At 34.5% G+C, this 21,749-nt stretch overlaps 1 protein-coding gene across 1 annotated transcript in view; it reads right to left on the bottom strand.

The window, feature by feature from the left end:
• LOC140046551 (influenza virus NS1A-binding protein homolog) overlaps positions 1-17,991 on the bottom strand; it is a 51,697-nt gene extending 33,706 nt beyond the window's left edge. The window contains exons 1-2 of the mRNA XM_072091240.1: positions 17,842-17,991; positions 16,793-16,897 (exon numbers count right to left, since the gene is read on the bottom strand). Coding sequence (XP_071947341.1) covers positions 16,793-16,817 — 25 coding nt within the window. The 5' untranslated portion in view covers positions 16,818-16,897; positions 17,842-17,991. The remainder of the gene's footprint in view (positions 1-16,792; positions 16,898-17,841) is intronic.
• Positions 17,992-21,749: the final 3,758 nt, after the last annotated feature.

The following is a 21,749-nucleotide window of genomic DNA, read 5'->3' as shown; positions in this document are numbered from 1 at the left end:
AACTGTGTGCATACATAAAAATACAAAATTTATAATGTACATTTCGTTTTTTGACTTTAGAGTCGTGCAGCGTAAATTACAAGCGATTTTATGAATTTCATTGATTGATCATAGATTAAAAACCCAAAGTCATTTTGTATTGACAATTGGTGAAGTCATATCAAGGGCAAACTTTCTAAGGATTAAAAAATGGCATGTTTCACAAGAAGTTACGCACACACGCGCATTTAAAATTTCAAAATGCGCAAAATGAATTTCTAATCAACTTTCTACGCCAAGACATCACAATATGAAAATATCTTTTATAAACAAGTTTGTTGCATGAAACTCGGTCACTTACAGTGAAACACCAACACAATAGAGAGAAATGGCGAACCGACGTCTAAAATCCGAGTGGGTATAAAATCATAACAAACCGTTGAGGGTGGCACATTTCCTATGTTTATACACGTGAATCATGGCGTCGTCTAACCAATGTTGTTGCTGTAACGCTCATAATTCTTTTCTATTTGTGTATTTAGTCATCCATCATTCACAATCATATTCCTAAAAATATCTCATATCTGTAGGTCTACATTAGACTAGGCCTATAGTATTATAGTAGAATGGTGTTAATATCAAGTATTCGTTACTGGCGGTAGCCACATAACAAAATGGCAGTTGTCAAGCTTAAACTAAATGCTAGGCCTACGTCTACTAGAGATGCTCTATTTAGTCTTACTACCTAGCTAGGAGATGCCTAGCAGCACCCTAGCTAAAGTAGTAGTAGTACAGTATGCAATAAAGAATTTCCAATATTATTATTATTATTATAATAACCGATAATCCGTGCTAGGCTCGCTCGAGTAGGCTTACTCGAGGTACTACATAGCATCAGCGAAACTATCTAGGGCCTAGAGCTGCTGGGTACAGTATAACAAAAACGCGTCTTAATTCAATCCAAATTGAAATAAAATATGTTAAGATTTGCCCATATAACATTAAAATTGTTAAGGGTGTTGCAAAAAAAAAAGATACTGCTATTATGTGTGTTTTAAACGTTCTTTTCTAACTACCTTTTTAACTCAACCCATCGGAATTTCCCATACAAAAACATGTGGCGAAATGGTTTGTTTAAAATCTATACCCACTCGGTGAAATTTGAGTGACGTCATCACGGTTCGCCATTTCTCTCTATTAGGGAACATACATACAATAACAAAATTAAAGACTTCATATTGAAAATGACTCCATTAGTTTTTTTATTCAGATAACAAACAAACATGCCAATCCACAAAAACGCGCTCCTCAACAAGATTTAAGGAGAGCAACTAATCGCGCTCCTTAAATCATGGACATTATAAAAAAAAAAACAACCTACGTTTCGCGCCGCCTGTACAATAATAACACGCGAACGAAGTCAACATACAAAACTCATTTATAACTTTTGTTAAATCATAGAGCACCAAAAACCAAACATGCGGTTTGTTTGCCAGACCTATTATTATACATGATCTCGGCTTCGCTTAAAATAGGACCGACTGTGTTAAACTCAACATGGATTAAAGAAATCCATGAACTCAACATCATCATGCACACACGACGTGGGTGTAGGCGTGAGAAACCCAATGAGATCATTGATGCATAGAGAGCAAAGAAACCGAGAGAAAAAATCACGTGGTACAATAGAAACGGGATAACGGATGCTAGTATTAGTTCTTAAATATTTTCTAGATAGATTTGTTCTAATTCCAAACATTAACTATTCATGATTTTTAATAATACAACATCATGCACTTTCACGTGCAACAGTGTTTTTTTTCCCGATAATCAATTTTGTTTTTATATTTACGCTAACACTGCGCTGGTTGTGTTGTTTGTATGTATGTTTTGTATATAAATATGCTATAACAATAAATACAGTATTATAAAAACATTTTCGTTTCAAATAAATAACTGTTAAAAATATGTTGTTTTTCTTCGTTTTAAAAACATTCTGAAGTAACACCTGTGTCTATTCAAAGAATTGTCTTATCTCGCGAACACGTCAGATGTTTTTGTTTGTTTATGGGAAAAGTTTTAAGCTGCTTTATCAACTACCCGCTGACAACGAAGATCAAAGAGAGCCGACAAAATAACAGGGCTGCTAATTGTTCTTATTTTTCTGGAACATGGTACCAAATCGTCTGTGACCCTGTAATCAACATCCTGAATTTAGATAATGAATAAATAACATGAAATTAACAAGTAGACTATTGTCATTATTCCGTCACATTCACCGAGTCAACATGGCTGCGGCCGAAAAAGGAAAACCTATACAATTATCAACATTCAACGCTTGGAATTTTTCAATTTTTGGATATGAAACAAAAATTATAAATGCCAGAGATATGGTTACGAAAATCTGGTGCAAAGTTTGCAGAAAGTACTGTATATAGAGAAAATAAAGGGAGATGGTCGAATCCGTGGTCAGGCTTTAAAGGACATTGTGAAGTATGCTGAAGGATCCTCATTCATCTCGAAACATACTGCTCAAAGACACCTATCATCAAAGATGAGTTGCATAAACATTATTATTGTTATTTTAGATATTTTCTACTGTTAATTTAAATTTATTTGAAAATAATATACAAAAAAAAACTGCGTAAATTACAAATTGTTTTATTCACATGACAGCCGTACAAATCAATTAGGCGTCATGTCCAAATGTTTCCAAACGTACAAACCGCGTCAAACGGTCACCGTTGATAGCTTGATCGTTTAACGCGTGCAACGATCGTAAAAGAGCTAATTGAAATATGCATTTAGTATTGTAGCGCCCACCGCCCACTGTAATTGTGTAGCCGTTAGACGCACGCTAGCGTTAAACGTCGTTTGTTTTAACGCCTTTAGAAGCATGGACAATACACACAAACAATGTATTATTCGCTAATTAAAGCCTATTTAAAGTTGGAAGACGACATCGGGCCCGTGGACCTCGGCTCACACAGAGAGAGTTCAGGCTAGCCTAGTTTCGGCGGCCAACACTATAAATTATTTAATCCTACCTTGGGTTAGCGAATTATAAAAACAACGACACCTGGGCTAGGACACCAACAAAATATATGCAAAATAAATATATATTCCATGTTAAGATTTACCAGTCAGGCCTTTTTTTAAACGATTAATATATTGTGTAAAGAAAAAGGGCCGACCAGAATTTGGAGTGGGAAAAACATGCGAGTGGATCGGAGTCTGGGAACAGTTTAGATATAAATAGAGGAAATCCAGGTACACGATCTTAATTACTGTTTTATTGTCTTCAGCAGAGCATGCACCACCCTCTAATGGACGGCCGTACTGAGTTAAAAAATATCATGTTAGAGGTTGCGGTAAAACATCGAGTAGTATCGCGTTTCAAGCCAAAAAACCCAGGTCTGTATTAATTACGGTCTTCTGTCGGCAATCTTTTTGAGCGACTTGAACGTTTTGATACTATATTTAGAATGAATGTTTTACCATCTTTTTTGTGGGCATCGTTTCTGGATCGACAGATGTTCGATATATACGAAGATCGCATCCACAATCGATTAACGCGATCTTTTTTTTACAGTATACAGTTATTTACTTGTACTTTTCAAATTTGCGAAAGTTTTATGTCACAAAAGTGTCTGGTTTTACAGTATTATATTATGCTAGTAAATTCTAACTTAGTTAACAAATTAAAAAATACAGCGACGACAAAGCTCAAAAGCCTTCACAAAATAAATACAAAATCAATATATTCCTTGTTTAATAAGTATAATAATTATTATTATTAATACAACTAGGCCCTTGTGCAACGGAAAAATAGCCAATGATTTATATATTTATTTTCAAGAATATTTTACGAGGGTGGTCCATCCAGCCGAAGCTGATCATTAGGGACACTCACAAAATTACAATACGAGACATAATAGTTGTATTAATAATTATTATTATTAATACAACTAGGCCCTTGTGCAACGGAAAAATAGCCAATGATTTATATATTTATTTTCAAGAATATTTTACGAGGGTGATCCATCCAGCCGAAGCTGATCATTAGGGACCCTCACAAAATTACAAAATGACGAGACATATATAACAATAAAAATTAAATTAAAATAAATCAAATTTATAAAGATAAACAAAATAAAATAAAGCACAAAAATAGAATCAAACATTAAATGAATTAAATTAATGATCAGTCATCTTTTCAACAATCTATTAAATAAGATTACTGACCGGCAGAATTTGAAGTAACATGTGAGCGCTGTGAACAGGAGGAAAAAGAGGATATCGCGTGACCAACATCTAGGTACTTTAATACCTTCTTATGTTATCGGTCTGCAATCTATGAGCGCGCGAACACCGACGGTCAGCCGAGCATTCACTGCTGCTATTTTTAGATTTTTATCGATCGGCTACTGTAGACGTTCGCTAAAGCATTTAGAAGTGAGATGTGAATAGTTCACCGGTGGCGTGGCACATCGTGTTGCTATTGTCTCAGGTGCTTAGTTCATCGTATGAACTTCCTAATGATATTTTCAGTCGGCTATCTAAAAGAAAGCGACTAAAAACATTCCAGGCTCCTGTTTATTATTAATATTAAATTATTTATTGAGGTTACGAACTTATAAACATGGTAGAATGATGTTTGAAATCTGTACCCCCGGAATACAATTCAGCTACAAACTCTCTTAATTTAAAGGCAAACTGAAACGAATTGTTTGGGCCTGTTTGTGATGACTCATCGTTAAACGACGTTCACGAAGCGATTCGCAACGACGTTAAACGATTCGTAAAAATCAGTCAAGCATGTTAGTGGGCGGAACTATTACAAGCTATGCATATTGTCCATTTTCCAAACGGTCTGACGATTTTAGAATTTTCATGCTAACGCTAAAAACAAAAGAAAACGCGATTAACGAGCTTTGTCAGTTTGAAAACATTTGGACATGACGCCTTATTCTATTTGTTATTATTTTTCTCGGCCGAGAACTGCGTTGTTCAAAAGCCCCAATGTTGTTTACTAAAAAGCACGTGGTAGCCACTGTGACTTTGTATAATGCTCGTGGTTTTGCGCAGTGACTGACTGAAAAAAGTCACATGCTTTCGATCAAAAGTTATTTAGAGCTTTAACTTGTGTTAACCTAAAATAATGTTTTATATTTGTTTTAAAAAATAGCAATTTGTTCCGTTTTAGAATACATTTTAATGAGCTAAGATTTAAGAATAGAAATAAACTTAGATGTATTGTATCTAGCGTGAAATTCTGTTTTTCGGGGTGTTCGGATTTACAATACATGCTCCATTTGATCGCTAGCACATCTCGTTGAACAATAAGGAGCCGCCCAGGGTAAGCATGTGGCGGTGTACCGTTTGAAGATTGTGAATAAAAGCTGTGCTGTCCAGGGTTCTCGTTTCCATGGCTACTGTTATCCGTTCATGCCGCAACATTTTGTTTACATAAAACAAGAAATCTGAGCTTGTATTTTCGACTGCGGAGTAGACAAACACAAGATTTAATTGATAAAAATTATGATAGGAATACTTTATTTTTGACAATTAGTTTTGGAGACAGTGAATCGACTTGCTGTTAATAATATGCTTATTATTATTACCGTACTGACGCGGGTATAAGCCCATACTCGGGTATAAGCCCACCCCCGACTTTTGACTAATTTTCATGAAAAATGAGGCACTCGGGTATAAGCCCACCCATTAATTCGAAGATCTACAGTGCGTGTCGTAATACATTATTTTGTATTTGGCGACGTCCATACACCGAATACACCTACCTTTGATCATAACCAAGCTAGGCTAATATACGCTAGGCCATATGAGGCCTAGCGGTCCTGTTTTGTTTACACTCCATCGCGGTCCAAGATCGCTTCACACACGACGCTACAAGTCGCCAAAACGGAAAACCACTATTTGGTATTGGCTGCCATAAACAAGCTTATTAAATTTCTTTGGTACATTTCTATTTAACGAACATTGTATACTTGCTTTTCTGCTTGATAAATTCTTGTTAAATTGATGTTTAAAATAAGATATTCTACGATAAATTACACGAACTATAAACTTAATTTTCCGACACTCTACACCTCGTGTATTTAGAGGCAACGTCGTACACGTGAGGGCGCTCGCTCGCATGGTGGAATACACAGTGTACATGTGCTGTTTTTGACGATCTGCATTTTTGGATCCTCGGGTATAAGCCCACCCCCCAAACTTGACGTGATTTCATGTTCGAGGGGGGTGGGCTTATACCCGCGTCAGTACGGTACTATACTATTATAATAAAGTAAATATATTCTTTAAAATTATTCATTACTGTACATGACTTACTTATTGATTAAATAGAAAAATATTTTACCCCCCCCCCCTGAATTTGTATAAATAAATAAAAAAAATATTTAAAACATTATTGAAAAAAAAACTAACCCTAGTTGTTCGCAATGTCTTTTTAATTAATAATCATTGTTATGTTTGCTTTGCGTTTAAAGGCTCACAGCATTGGTCTAGACTACCAAAAATTACTAACTCTGGGTGAAGAGGACAGTGGTGCTGGTCCATCTACTGCTGTCAAGCGAACACAACCCTGTATTGATTATGCAATACACAAACAAGCATATGATGCATACAGAAAGTTGATAACTGCTTACTGCTTAGCTGTTGATGGGCTACCACTTACTTCATTTAAGACCCTTGTGAGGGTGCAGAAAACTAATGGAGTAAATTTAATTCAAGGCGCAGAAAGCAGCGATAAAGCAAGAGAGTTTGTAAGTGAAATTGCTGATGCTATTCGTGAGAAGATTGGTTCTCTCTTGTCCACTTGCAATGCATTTTCAGTGCTCAGTGATGGGTCCCAGGCAAGGAAAACTGGAAATGAGAAGGAGCTTGTAATGGCTCGCTTGTTAAAGAATGGTGGGCCAGTATATTTTGTTGTTGCATTGGAAGACATAGATAGTTTTGGAGATGGTACAGCAGAGAATCTTTTTAAATCAATTGATGAGGCACTTCAGGAAAAGATTAAGATCCCCGAAGAAAAATATATAAAAGCTTTGGTATCCGTTACAGCAGATGGAGAAGCTGTGAATACAAGTTGGTTGGTATAAGAAAATTTAACTTTATATTTGTTCTCCTCAAAACAAACAATCATAATGCAACTTTCGTTCCCTAATTTATTTTTCTTCTGATGAAAAATTTAAATTTATTATTTATGATATTTAATAATTTACTGAATTTTATGTACATTTGTTTGTTTTTTTTTTTCTTACAGGAATCTATAATGGTCTTCTGGTAAGAATTGCAAGGGCTGGACGTCCATGGCTCATTAAAATCTACTGTACCTCACATAGGCTAGAGCTTGCTGTAAATAAAAGACACGTTAATGAAGGAAAAATCATTTCAGCAAATAAAAGACCTAATGATAACAATTTTTTACCTGATGAAACGTTCAGGGAAATTTAAACGCCATTTCGAGGAAACAGCGAAAGCGTTGGATGTTCAGATATATAAATTCCCAAAGGTACATTGGTTATTTATTATCATTATCTTTTTAATAGTTACGTTGCCTTTATATATTAATTTTGTATTATGTATGTGTTGAAATGAAAAAAAAAAAAAAAAAAAAAAAAAAAAAAATTGGACACGTTTTGTAAGTCACCAGATGAAGGGAGCCCGTATACTCCTCCATAACTGGATACCATTAGCCCAGGCTATTGAGAATTCAATTGCCAACAAACAACACAGTACATTAAATGCAAAGTTTCAAGGTATCCTTAAGCACTTAAGAGATTCACAATTCCTTGAAACATTGAGATTTTAACAATTATCTCCTCTCTGTCTCTTCAATTTGAAAAAGGAGACATTCACATTTTTGAGGTGATGCCATATCTAGAAACAACGAAGATGCTGTTACAAGATTTGCTAGATGGGGAAGATGCATCCACCTTGGTCACAACAACTGGCTACACCTGCAGCAATGATCACACAATCTCTCGAGAACTCCCGAAAACTGGACATATGAGGAGAAGTCAGGTAAATCGAGAATTTGTTTCAATATCGTACGACAGAATGAAAGAGGCGACATGCTGCTCCATTGCAGACCACCACTAACACAGTAAAAGAAAATTCTGCCACTGGTTTGACACAGTGCATTGATGATCGATTTGCTTCTTTTAACCATAGTATTTACCCACATACATCTTGGTTAAATCCAGCCAACTGGAGAGAAGATTCAGAATCTGAATTGGAAGCAATGAGTTTGGTCTCGGATCATTTTGCAAATACTTTAGAAGCTGCTGGTTTTGACCACTCAAAAGTCAAGCGAGAGTGGAAAAGTTTGACGATTGTATATAAGAACTTCTACCAAGGAATGTCGACTAAAGAACTGTGGCAAAAAGTACTTGAATACAGGAAACATGAATATGCAAATGTGTGTCTGTTAGTTGAAATTGTGATGGCCATCGGAGTAAGCAATAGCACTGTAGAGCGTGGCTTTAGCATGGTCACAGCAATACTTTCAGATCGAAGGTTGTCACTTCAACATAACACCATGGAGAACCTAATAAAAGCAAACGATGGCCTGTGGTCGAAAACGGAGAAAGAAGAAATTATTGATTATGCACTAAATCATTACATGCAAACCAAGTGACGAAAGCTCCAACAACAGGAAATCTACGTGGTCCCTATAATCAGAAATAGAGATGAGTCTGAGTCAAGTGAAGAGGAAGAATGATCGAATGATTCTAGCGACAGCGGCGATTCTGAGCCAGAATTAATGGACATGCTGTACTTTGACAATGAGGAGACCAATACTAGCATTTCTTCTGACTCGTCATTTTGAATCATCATAATCAATTCTTTTAACACTCAGCTGATATAATCGCACTGTCTGCTGTCTTGTTAAATTATGCATGTTTAGCACTGTGTATTACATTTTTGATTTGTCAATAGGCACTAGACTTTATTAAAGGGCCAAGTCTGCGCTGGTTCATTGATATTAGTAACTGTACCATTATATTAATAACTGTTTTTTACTTTGTTTTAATAAAATAAATGTAAAAAAATAAAAATAAATAAAAAAATATGTTTGAAGACTAAGCTTTGTAGTAAAAGTTGTTTTTTTTTCTATTATGCAAACATTGCCAAAACACCTTTTTGATGTATTTTTTTCGAAACCCCCAGAATTTTTTACTAGGAGAGCAATTGCTTTCCTCGGAAATTCGAGGAGAGCAATTTAGTGCTCTCCTGCTTTTTACTTAAACGAAGGACTGAGAACCTTTGTAATGCTTCGGCGGCATAGCTATAGCGCGACCGATACACAATGCGCCAAGCCATCGCTCTATGCGCTACTGTGATGCGCGGTGTATGTTATTTCGACCGGTACCATTTTGACAGTCGTTCGTAACCAGATTAGTTACTTTCATAGTAAAATATTGACGGTCCAGTCCGAATATAGTGTCCATATTTATAGTATATACCAATAATTAACCTATCTACCGGATTTCGTAAAAAAACGCAAAACACAAAGATCTTCGTGTTTGGCAGTCAAACGTTGTGTTTCCAAACACGAAGATCTTCGTGTTTGGCAGTCAAAGTGTTAAAACGTTTTCTTGAAGCTATTGGATTGTAGATACGAATTCATGTTAATATTTTGCCAATCAGATGTTGTGATGTCATCATATGGCCAGTTGAATTAAAAAAGTCATATTTTCATCGTCAGCGTCAAGTTCATTGCGTTTAAACGAGAGCGTATTTCTCTTTTACGTGCCCAAAATTTTTTTAATTTGAATTAATGTAATTATTTAGATAATTATCTTCTAAAATGATTATCTTTATATGTTAAATTGATGACGTCATCGTGTTAATAATTGGATTTAAAAGATGGGTCTCATAATTTCGTCTATGCTACACTGTATATAACATACAGTGTATTCTGTAAATACTGTAATATGCTGTATGCTACAAAATAGGTACAAACAGCACTGTAAACATTCTTAATTCATGTCATAGGATGGCATAATAATTGTCGAAGTTCAAATAGTTTAAAGTATGTGCATGTTGCGTTTGCGCGCGCGGATATCCCGAACAAAGTGACGAGTTCAAATCTAGTTTTTAATTGTTGTTATTTTCTTGTCAAATTGTATTGTACTGAGGGTAATAATGACCAACTTCAGCCAGATGGACCAATACATATCGTCGAAAATAAAAATCCTCAAAAAAAAAACCAGTATTTTTAAAATAACAATGTGCAAACATAAATTATGGTACCTAATCAAAATAAATTACCTTAATCAAATTGATTTTAACAACTATGGCGACCATACTTTCATTAACATTTCTATTTGTAGAATAAAGCATTTAGAATTGCATTACAAACTACTTTCACTAATGAATCTATAAGACGTTATACAATTACCTAATGCAAAAATCTACATAAGATTATCGCAATTCCTTTGGCTCTATTTATCAACTTTTCAAACATGCACTAATATCCAAATCTTCAATCTTATAATTTATATTCCCGCTTAATAGAATTTTTTGTCCTGCATATCCTGTTTATTTATTTAAAACAATAAACAAAATAATCAGTGTTGACAATTTTCGTTTCAAAAATATTATATTATAATTTACATCTTTCATAAATGCTGAATGGAAAACATTATCATGGCAGAAGTATTGTTTGTATTTCATTCAACTGGAACCACGTCACTTGGCAACCAAAAATACTATTTGATTATTATTTGAATAAATTTGGAATAGTATTAATAATAATACTTTGCTGTATAAAAGAGACATTTACTACAGAATTTATACAAAATATACCTAGTAATAACAAAAAGCGGATATCAACGTTTCAAAACAATAATCAAAATCAAGTTTTAATTAATATGCACTTAGCACCCATGTTGGTGACAGGTACAGTAATGTAACTAACTGAATAATTAGAATTCTACTAAATTAAATAAAGATTTGCTTCTATAATCAAATTATTTATTTATCTAAACTTAAAGTTTGAAATAATAATTCTTAAAAAGAGAAACCTGCCATTAAAAATTCTCAAATCTCACTAAAATCTCTCAATATTGTTTTCTAAATCTCTATCTCTAAATACAAAGACTTTCATTTTACTGGGTTAAAACACAGACACACACCCAACTACAATATGATTTTGGAATTGTTGCAGCCATGAATTTGGAGTCACATTGTTCATTTATAAGCATGTTGATGATGACATTTTCCAATCTTCCAGTTTTGAAAGCCAATTTTAATAGGCATTAAAAATACAATTTGCCAGCCATTTTGAATCTTGACGACCATCTTGGATTTTGAGTCGCATATTAAATTATTAGATATGTGCCGAGGATGACTATCCACTCTAAAATAGGCAAGTAATATTTATTGCTTTCCAAGAAACAGTACAAAATTATAAAACGGTATAATTAAATCGAAGGAGCACCAAGGCCAAAATTACAAAATATTTTAATAACAAGGCCAAAATTAAAAAATAGCTTGTTTTTTAACTGAGATGATTTTATTTTAGTTTAACCTTCTTTAGAGGTGGTAATAAGTAATAAATACCTAAGAATACTTCATAGTTTTTTCCCCTCGGTAACCTAACACTGTTTTATTACCACTTAGTTGTTTTCTTTCTTCTAAAATATAAAAAAACAAACCATAGTTTGCTGTTCAAACCATGTCTCCACCAAATAGGTTTCGATTGGCTAATACATAGTAGCCATGGCTACTGTAGTAAATAGGTATATATAATTAAAAGTTGTTTTGTTAAATTAGATTTGTTACAAAAAGGATTAGTTTTGTTCATTAGACAATGAACAACAACTGTAGCTGATTGTGGTGAAATGAACATTTACCAATTGTAAACATGTTGGCTACATTCAATTAATCTTTTAAGGCATGTACACCCGAGTTGCCATTTATCAATATATGCTTTTGAATCTAAAATATTTAAGAAATACTTAAAGTGGAGCTACACTCAGACTTTCTCAGCTTATATTATGTTTAAGTATGTTTAATTGAAAGTGATTACATTAAAAAAACAGAGAAAACACGGAAATGTTTTTCAAAAACCCATTTCTAAAAAATCGGTTAGAAAATAGTGTTTTTTAATACATTACACTTTTTCAGTAACTTAGGGGTTATTAGTTTACAATACGTCGCGAAACGCGTTACATTTAGCGACTGACGCGTTTTAGTCGCCGGTGAACTGTCTCCCGTTTGGTAAATTATGTGTCGAAAAATGGGGAATAAATTTTATACACACAATTAATACGATTTGTAATAGGCCTAAGTAATATTTCCGATAAAAATGTCAGTATAATTTACATGTATAACCTCATGATTTGCAATGTACAACAACAGCATAATTAATCTTATCAGATTGCTTATTAACTTTAAGCTAGGCCTAGCTAAGCCGTCTCTGCTCAGCCTAGCTAGCCTTGAATTTTTGTCTAAGCCTATGGCATTCATGGGTTTGAAAATGCTTGGTCGTTTCGCCCCATTTATCGTTCCTGGGTTTTCTCGCACATTCACAAGAATTGTGAAACACAAAATCCTATATATACAGAACAAGAGTAGTAAAGCGATGACCGATGTGGAAGCTTGGGCCTGACTGAAAAGCAACTTTTCAGGCACCCTATCATGGCCCATGGGTAGGCCGAAGTTGGGTGTCAACAGAACAAACTTCACTGCTGTCAGCCTAGCTAGAGGCCAAGCAGCATCATCGGTACATACCTACACTCTAGTAGGCCTAGGCCTAGCTTTATTGAATATATAGCCACGTCTTTCTCAAATCTCGTTAAATTTGACATTTTAGTAATAGTCTCATAATCACATTATTACACTGGGAAACATGATAGGGTCACATTCAGAATGTTTCAATATACTTTTCGCCCGTCAAAAATAACATCGCGACAAAATAACAGATCGCCAGGTGCAGTAGTAGTGTGATTGTGAAAAATGTCACGTGATCAGACTCCCTAGCAAAATAAAAAACCCAATTGGACCCGAACGGGGGAAAGTGTCTATTTACGCAAAATTGCGCAATGTATACGCGATAAAAATACCAGAAATAGAAAGATCTGGAAAAATTACATAAAAAAACTGTTTTCATTTTTTTTTTTAGTGAAGAAATTATTTTTTTAGGATTATTCAAATATACCCCCCTTTTGCATGTAAAAGAATAGGAAATTACAAGGTATCCCCCCAAAACTCAAAAAGGCGTGATTTTCAAGAAAATCGTACTCATTGAAAAAAATTTCCAAAAAATATGAAGTATGAGGGATGATATTTTTAAATAATAGTTGAAATGTATGAAAAATAGTAATTTTCTGGGTGGAGCTCCACTTTAATCTAACTAGATATTTTAAAGTAATTTTCCATTATAGAGAAGAAATCGACAAGATCCAATCTAGTTATTAATTACTGTAAAGGCCAAAATGTTTGTGCACCCTTTATTTTCGCGACTTTCGTAATTGAACAACGCTCGCGAAATAAATGGCGTGTGAAACAACAGTAATTTGGTACAGTACATTAATTATGGGGGTGTTCACTATCTAAGAGCCTATTCAACAAAAATATTTATTTGCATCCCTAAATTTAGAATCGCGTATTCTGTAATTTTACTCGACGCTATTCAATTATTGTTTGATGTTCATCGCTAAGGCAAAATACATTCGCCAATTTGGTTCAACAAATTTCACAAGAAACTCAAATCGCGAAAATAAAAGGTGGCGAAATAGTTTAAAATGTAAAATCGCAAAAATATAGGGCCGCAAAAATGTTGGCCTTTACAAATTATAGTATATAGATTTGGCTATAATTTAATACTAAAATCCATAATATTTTTCTATAAACAGTGATTCAAAATATGATTGTTGTCAAACTTATTTAAATAGAAGACGTATCATTCAAATTAAAGCTCATCTAAAGCCTGATAACATACACAAATTCAACCATTAACAGTAGCTTTTATGGTGTTCAAGCTATGTTTTTAAAATTGGGATTTTCAGTGGAACTATAATGCTGTATACTAAAAATAAATGCCTAAACTAGACAACATCAGTAATGCAAAACTTGTATGTAAATAAATACTTAAGTTACATCCTAGAGTAATACAAGGTAAGTTGAATGGTTTGTATAGACAATGCTGAAGTTCCTATGTGACGTAAACACAACACTGGCTTGCTTGCTTACTGTACATTGGCCAGGAAAATCAATATCTATATTGTCTGATTAGTAAAACAGACAATACGGCATATATCTGCTGGTAAATGTTATGCTAACTACAGTATGCAGTAGATCCAGTTTGTGTTCTCCTAGTTGCACGAAATGTTTCCTAACTAAAAAACATGGTTTAAAAAAGCATTTTTTTCGTTTGCAATTTCGAAAGAAATTAGCATAAAATATAAACATGTTTTTTATCTTATTGCTATTTTATTTACAAACAAAAAAATGATATAAAAGTATAATTTTAAAACAAAATACTACCTGTAGTTAATATTCATCATATTAATTAATAACAGGTATTGCACTAGGTTGTCAAGTTTAAAATTGTGAGTCAAAGGTCAATATGGCAATAGCAATTAAAATCATAAGCTTGTTTCCACTACAGTACAGAAAGAAATTACTGCTCCGTAGCATACGCGTAAGTAGATTGTAGGTCATTGTTCTATGAACGTAGCCTAGGAAGTATGGTTTTCGTAGCCTACGATGTATTGTTATATGATAATTATCTACCCGTCGATCGTAGGATGGTTTGAAGGGTAAGTAAACATCATTGTCATCGCCTTTAGAAGCATGGACAATGCATCGGGCCCGTGGGCCTCAGCTCACGAAAAGACTTGAGGCTAGCTTACTTTCGGCAGCATAGGCCTACACCAGACCTTGATTTAAAAGGAGCGCCATGGCGCTGACGCTCCTTGGCGCTCCTGAAAACGATCAAAGGAGCGCCTAAAATAGCGCTCCCCAACCTGTTACAGTGCGTCATAAAAATATATAATGATAAGAATATTAACCCCGAATACAACACACAGTCTATATATAGTCGCGCAAACGATCTTTGTTATGGCTACCCCCGATAGGCTAGGCGCGCCTACGATCTTTGATGTTGCGAGAAAAATATCGTAAACAATTCATTCTAAATATAGTATCAGAACGTTCAATCGGTAGCTCAAAAAGACTGCCGTCAGAAGACCGTAATTATACAGACCTAGTTTTTTTGGTCACATGGCATGAAACGCGATACTCTCTGCTTTACCGCAACATCTCATATGTTTTTTTTTAAACAACTCAGTATGTGAGGGTGGTGCGGGGGGTGGTGGCTGCCGACGATAAACAGTAATTATAGATCGTGTACCTGGATTTTGTGTCACATGACATGAAACACTCTCTCTGATCTTAATAACTGCTCACATGTTTTCCCCTCCAAATTCTGGTCGGGCCTTTTCTTATACACATGTCGCCTTTATATTAAATCTTATAGTAATTAATATGGAATATATATTTATTTTGCATATATTTTGTTGGTGTCCTAGCCTAGGTGTCGTTGTTTTTATAATTCGCTAACCCAAGGTAGGATTAAATAATTTATAGTGTAGGCCGCCGAAACTAGACTAGGCCTAGATAGATAGCCTCGACTCTCTCTGCGTGAGCTGAGAGGTGGTGTCCACGGACCCGATGTTGTCTCGTCGGCGGATTTCCGTCCAAATTAGGATAACCGATGCGTAGGCCTAGCTAGGGTGGCTACAAAAATTGACGTCTACTATCTTTAGATAGGATTTTAATTAGCAAACAATACATTTGTTTGCATTGTCCATGCTTCTAAAGTAAAGGCGATGACAATGGTGTTTACTAACCCTACGAACCACTCTACGATCGACGCGTAGATAATTATCATAACAATACATCGTAGACTACGTTCAGAGAACAATGACCTACGATGAATTTTACGTGCGAGAGTACCATTTCCTGCCATCTAGAGGTGTCATTTATCAAAATTCGGCTCGCCACAGGCCCAACCATGGTGGGCCTGTGCCTCGAATACTTAATCTAAATAATGGCTCTCCTCAACATATTGAGGAGAGCCATTAGGAGCTCTCCTCTTATATTTATAAATCAAGGTCTGCTACACTATAAATTATTTAATCCTACTCTGGGTTAGCGAATTATAAAAACGACACCTAGGCTAGGACACCAACATATTAATATTATGCAAAATAAATATATATTCCATGTTAAGATTTAACATGGCCTTTAAATTTATTATATGTGTTTCAAATAAAAAGTCCGACCAGATTGGAGTGGAAAAAAAAATCGAGTTGTGGGCAGCGCGCCGGGAACAGATCCAGGTCGGGATCCAGGTACACGCTCTCAATTACTACTGTTTATCGTCATCAGACCTTTCTAATGGACAGCCGATGTGAGAGAGGTTGCGGTAAAACAGAGAGTATCGCGTTTCATGCCATGTGACCAAAAAAACTGTATTAAGTCTGTATTAATTACGGTCTTCTGTCAGTCTTTTTGAGCGGCCGACTGAATGTTATGATACTACTATATTTAGAATGAATTTGTTACGATCTTTTTTGTTGGCATCATATTCTGGATCGACTGGATGTTGTTCGGGGTTGTCCGATCGTAAAAAACGGTTGTCCCGGAGGTGGAAGTGGAATCATTCATGGTTTCAGAACATATGTACCCAAGTAGGGGTGTATGTAAACTTATTTTACAACACATTTTTATGCCATTTTTACTATCAGTATTTTCTGAGAAAAAAACTTACCATCGTCTTCATAATTTTCTGCCATTGTTATTCTTTTTCTGAGACTGTAGTGTAATGGTCTATTGGCTTTTAATCTAAAATTCTTCAAAGGTCAATGGTTATTAGCTGCAAATAAAATATTTCTTTATTAAGTAGTAGTAGCCTATAGTTATAGTGTGCATGCAAAGGTGTCTGTTCTTAATATGAATGTTTGTGTGTTGAGCGTCTGGTCGTGCGATGGAGGTCTGTGCGTGCGATGGAGGTCTGTGCGTGCGATGGAGGTCTGTGCGTGCGATTGAGGTCAGTGTGCGATGGAGGTTTGTGTGTGCGATGGAGGTTTGTGTGTACGATGGAGGTTTGTGTGTGTGATGGAGGTCTGAGTGTGCGATGGAGATCTGGGTGTGCGAGTGTGTGATGGAGGTCTGTGTGTGTGATGGAGGTCTGTGTGTGTGATGGAGGTCTGTGTGTGTGATGGAGGTCTGTGTGTGTGGTGGAAGTCTGTGTGTGTCGTGTGATGGAGGTCTGTGTGTGCGTGTGATTTAATATGTAGTTAAGCATGAATAACCGGAATTCATAGAGAAAATGACATCTAAAAAATAATCTTATCCTAATAAAGGTCTAGGCCTATTTAATTACTAATTACTATATTACTAGGCCTAGGCTAGGTAGTACTACTACTAGTACTAGCCTATTCTATTAGTCTATAGTTTGAAATAATATTAATAATATGAAGGACGGATGCTGCGGGCATGCATGAGCAAGAGAAACTGCCTACTAATCAACCAGAGTATAATGGTACGGTAACATGGAGAAATAGACAAAGAAATAAAGAGTAAAGGTAAACTATTAGCCTAGCAAGTATTAGTAGGCTTACAGGAAACACCATTACCCACCAGGCCGTGTGTATAATGTACGGACCGAATCCATCCAGCATGATGTTTGCCTTTGGATGATGGACATCAACTAAAAACTAAATAAAGGTCAAACTATTTAAATAATGTAATTGTGTCTTAAAACGACAAACTGGAGAACCAAGGAGTGTCATTATAGAATTATATAAATATACTTACGTTTTCTATTTTTGGTAGTTGGTATAAATAATAGATTCGTCATAATTTTGGAGTTTAGTGTTTACTTCCCTATCAAAAACAACACACTACCAGTAAAGTGTGCTTCAGTCGTTTCGCGCGAGTGAGATATTTGGAGGTGAGCTGACTCAGGTCGGCATGGTGCGGCCGGGAGAGGAGGAGCGAAAGAAGACCGGTCGCTCGAGTTTTTCTGAGGGTGTTGAGGGCGTACTTATAATGTTCATCTCAGAGCCATAATGGTTCATCTCAGAGCCATATATAAATATGGCTATGGTGGTTCATCTGGTTCATCACGTCCACAGAGCCATATTTGAAAGAGTTCCAACATCATTATATTATTTAGAAGCCATTTTTGTGTCCAACTATCCCCCCTATGTAGAGTATGGAGTTGATTCCTTTGTTTTAAGAATGTATAACCTTCAAAAGGCTTTAACTATCGAATTGAATATCAAAACAATCATTTCGCAGTAACTTTATAATTTTGTTGTTATCTTAACGAAAACCAAATTGATTTATTTTTTTAAAATTTCATCAAAACCAACAGCAATCGAAAGTTGCCACTTGAAGGTATGAAACAGAAAACAGATGCAATAAATAGGCTACTATATAAAAGACGCAAACTTAAATAAATGTAAATAGTAAAAATTAGCTTATTGAGCATGATTATTTAATCTTGAATGAAGAATAACTATTGAAAAAAATATCAACATTTACATTTGACTCACTTTAAATAGTTATACCAAGCGTGTCTGAAACCCCTTTTCGAGACATTTACTCTATTAAACGGAACATAAAAAGTGGACTTTTATATATGTGAACTTTATTCAATCAATCGTATATTTGTTATAATGGTAACCACAATAAGATATAATACTTGACTCTAGTTTTACGAGAATGAGCATGTAAACTGAAAAGAGAGCAACAGTCGCAACTAAACAGACAATTGACACTCTTATAAAGAAACATTAAATCAGACACACTTCTTCTAAACTTAAGAGGTTCAAGACAATTAATAACATCAAAACGTTGAAAAAGAAACCTAACAAACTTATTTTCAACACGTTGGAGCCTTGTGGCATGAATATCAGAAATTTAATTAAAAATAACAGAGGATAATTCTAAATTAGGTCTAACAAGCGTTTTGAACAAATTAACAAGGGTTTTTTGGTAGCTAATTCCCTTACAGTGCCTCCAACTGAAGCCAACCATTATATTACTCTTATAGCAATGTAGTCAATATGCTGGGACGAAAACGTTATTGAACTACAAAACCTTCTTCATTATGGAAAAAAAGAAATCTAACTTTCTTTGGAAGGATAACAATCATCAAAATGCTTGTAATCTCTAAATTGGTTTTATAACGCAAGCATAATTAACGTACCCTTACTATACATATAATCACTTGTTGAAAAAATACTTTATAATTTTCTGTGGAATGGTCAACGTGAAACAATTAAAAGACTTGTTCTTGCGAAGCATGCGAAGGTGGATGATAAATTTCAACTCCGTAATAGATTCATTAAAACTAACATGGATAAAAATATTACTAAGTCTCGATCCAGGAAAATGAAGAAATATTCCTAAATACTTTATGTATCCAATAGAATACACTATAGGTGCTACTCAGCTTAACGTTCATATTGACTTGAATAGAATGCCTGATTTTTATGTATCAATGTTAAAATCAGCGGTTAAGTTGAATAATATTGTAGTTCCACAAAATATAGACATTTTAAAACAACCACTTTGGGAACATAAATACATAATTTCCGTAAGTGGAAAATCTCTTTATTTTAAATTACATTCTAAATAAAAATCGGTATGTGATATTATCGTTAATAACATATTTCTAACTTCAGATGAAGTGATACTTACTTTAATCAATAAACAAAAAGGATTTAACGAATATTTTACGCTCTTGTATTCAATTCCAAGTTATTGGAAGGTAATCGTCTTTACTTCAATAGAAAACAATCAATTTAACTTGCAAATGAAAGAAACCGTATTTCATAAAAAATACAAGGCATCTTTTCATTATACTCTTTTTGTTAACAAGGTTGCTAAAATCCCTAATATACAAGCAAAGTGGGATGTTGAGTTAGGTAAAAATGAATTAGACTGAGACAAAACATGGTACTGTAAAGTTCACAATATGAAACATTTACCAAAAGTCGCCCAATTTATTTTTAAATTATTACATCGTATCTTAGCTTGTAGAAAAAACTTAAAGAAGTGGAATCTTAATAAAAGTAATTATTGCGAAAAGTGTTGTATAGAAATAGAAAGTGAAAACCATATGTTGTACACCTGTAATAGCATTCAATCAGATTTGAGTAAGTTCCGTAAACTGATTGTTAAATGTATTCCGACTAATGTAACACTACGACCGGGTTTCCCCGAATGGTCAGACATAGTTATAGGAACTCAACACACGCTCGTTAATGAACTCATCTCTTTATTTACATTTAGTATTTACAAATCTTGCATTATATATAAAACAAGCAAACGTAAAGATTGGATTATCACTTGGAATTTATTTAAGATAGAACTAAAAAATTTAATTTCAAATGAATATACTTATGTAATCTAAACAAAGCAGAAAGAAAATGGAACGACGTTAATGAAAAACTCCTTGAATCAATTATCTAAAAAGAAAAATAATCAATACAATTTAATTTATTTAAGAAATACACAAGAATAAATATAAACGTACGGTATACAGTATATTTGATTGAGTTTAGATCAATTGTTAGTTTACCACCATTATTATATTATTGTTTTCTAGGAGGCGCCCGAGTCATGGATGACCGAGACACAACTTGTGCTAGCCAGGACTTAAATTGGAACTCTAAAAAATAAACTTGGCTTGCGACGAGGGCGTATCCCCATACTTCGGTTTGGGTTTAGCTTTGCAATATTTATTAGTTTTTTATTTTATCATATAATTCATGTAAATAATGAAAGCAAAAAATGTCTTTATAAATGTAATCTTATAATGCAATATACCATTTTATTATTATTATTATACCTAATCTCAATTTTTAATACTGAATATCAATCTTTATATCGTTTCAGCTCTGTAATATAAATTTTCACTGTATATACATATTTGTTTTATTATATTTAGATTTCAACACAATATCAAAATATTTTCTATAATATTTTTACCTCAGAATGTGTAATATCACTTATATATTCATTGATAGATTGATAATATAACCTGTATCATATTGTTCATCATTGCAATAAAAGTGGGTTGCCCCCACAAAAGAGAAAAAAATGTGGTCAATATGCTTGGAAAATAACAGTTTGGAATCGAAGAATATTCCCAGATCCTTATGGTATAGGACTTTGTCGAAGTTCTGATTATTAATTTGATAATTAAACGAAATGGGTTTTGATTTAAGAGTAATAGTCATTGACTTACATTTGGAGGCATTGAGTTGTTTACCACAAGAATTAGACCACTGCAGTAGACCATCGAAATCCTCCTGAAGTAATACTGCATCGTCGTTAGAAGAAATAATACGATATAATTTAATATCATCCGCAAATAAAAGAAACTATGAAAATAAAAATGTTAAAAAATAAAGGACCCAACACTGCCTTCCACTCACGTAAGATGATAGTAGCTGGTGTAGTTTGCCAATGATACCAATCAGTAGCCAGCAGTCACATTTTAAAGCACGACTCGACTCCAAACTCTACATCATAGGCATTGTTGGACACAAAAATGGCCGGTGTGCACGTACCCACATGATTTTCTAAAATCCGTGAACGCCATTATCCATACAGCTAGAGCCATATGGCTCTGGTGTCCGTCACAGAGCCAAGAGCCATTGAATGGCTCCTGTCCATCATCCAGGTCACCACCAAACCAAATGAATCAG

The sequence above is a fragment of the Antedon mediterranea genome, chromosome 4 (assembly GCF_964355755.1).
Source record: "Antedon mediterranea chromosome 4, ecAntMedi1.1, whole genome shotgun sequence".
Lineage (NCBI taxonomy): Eukaryota > Metazoa > Echinodermata > Crinoidea > Comatulida > Antedonidae > Antedon > Antedon mediterranea.
The sequence above is the reverse complement of the archived record's forward strand: the minus strand, read 5'-3'. Positions and strand labels throughout refer to the sequence as shown.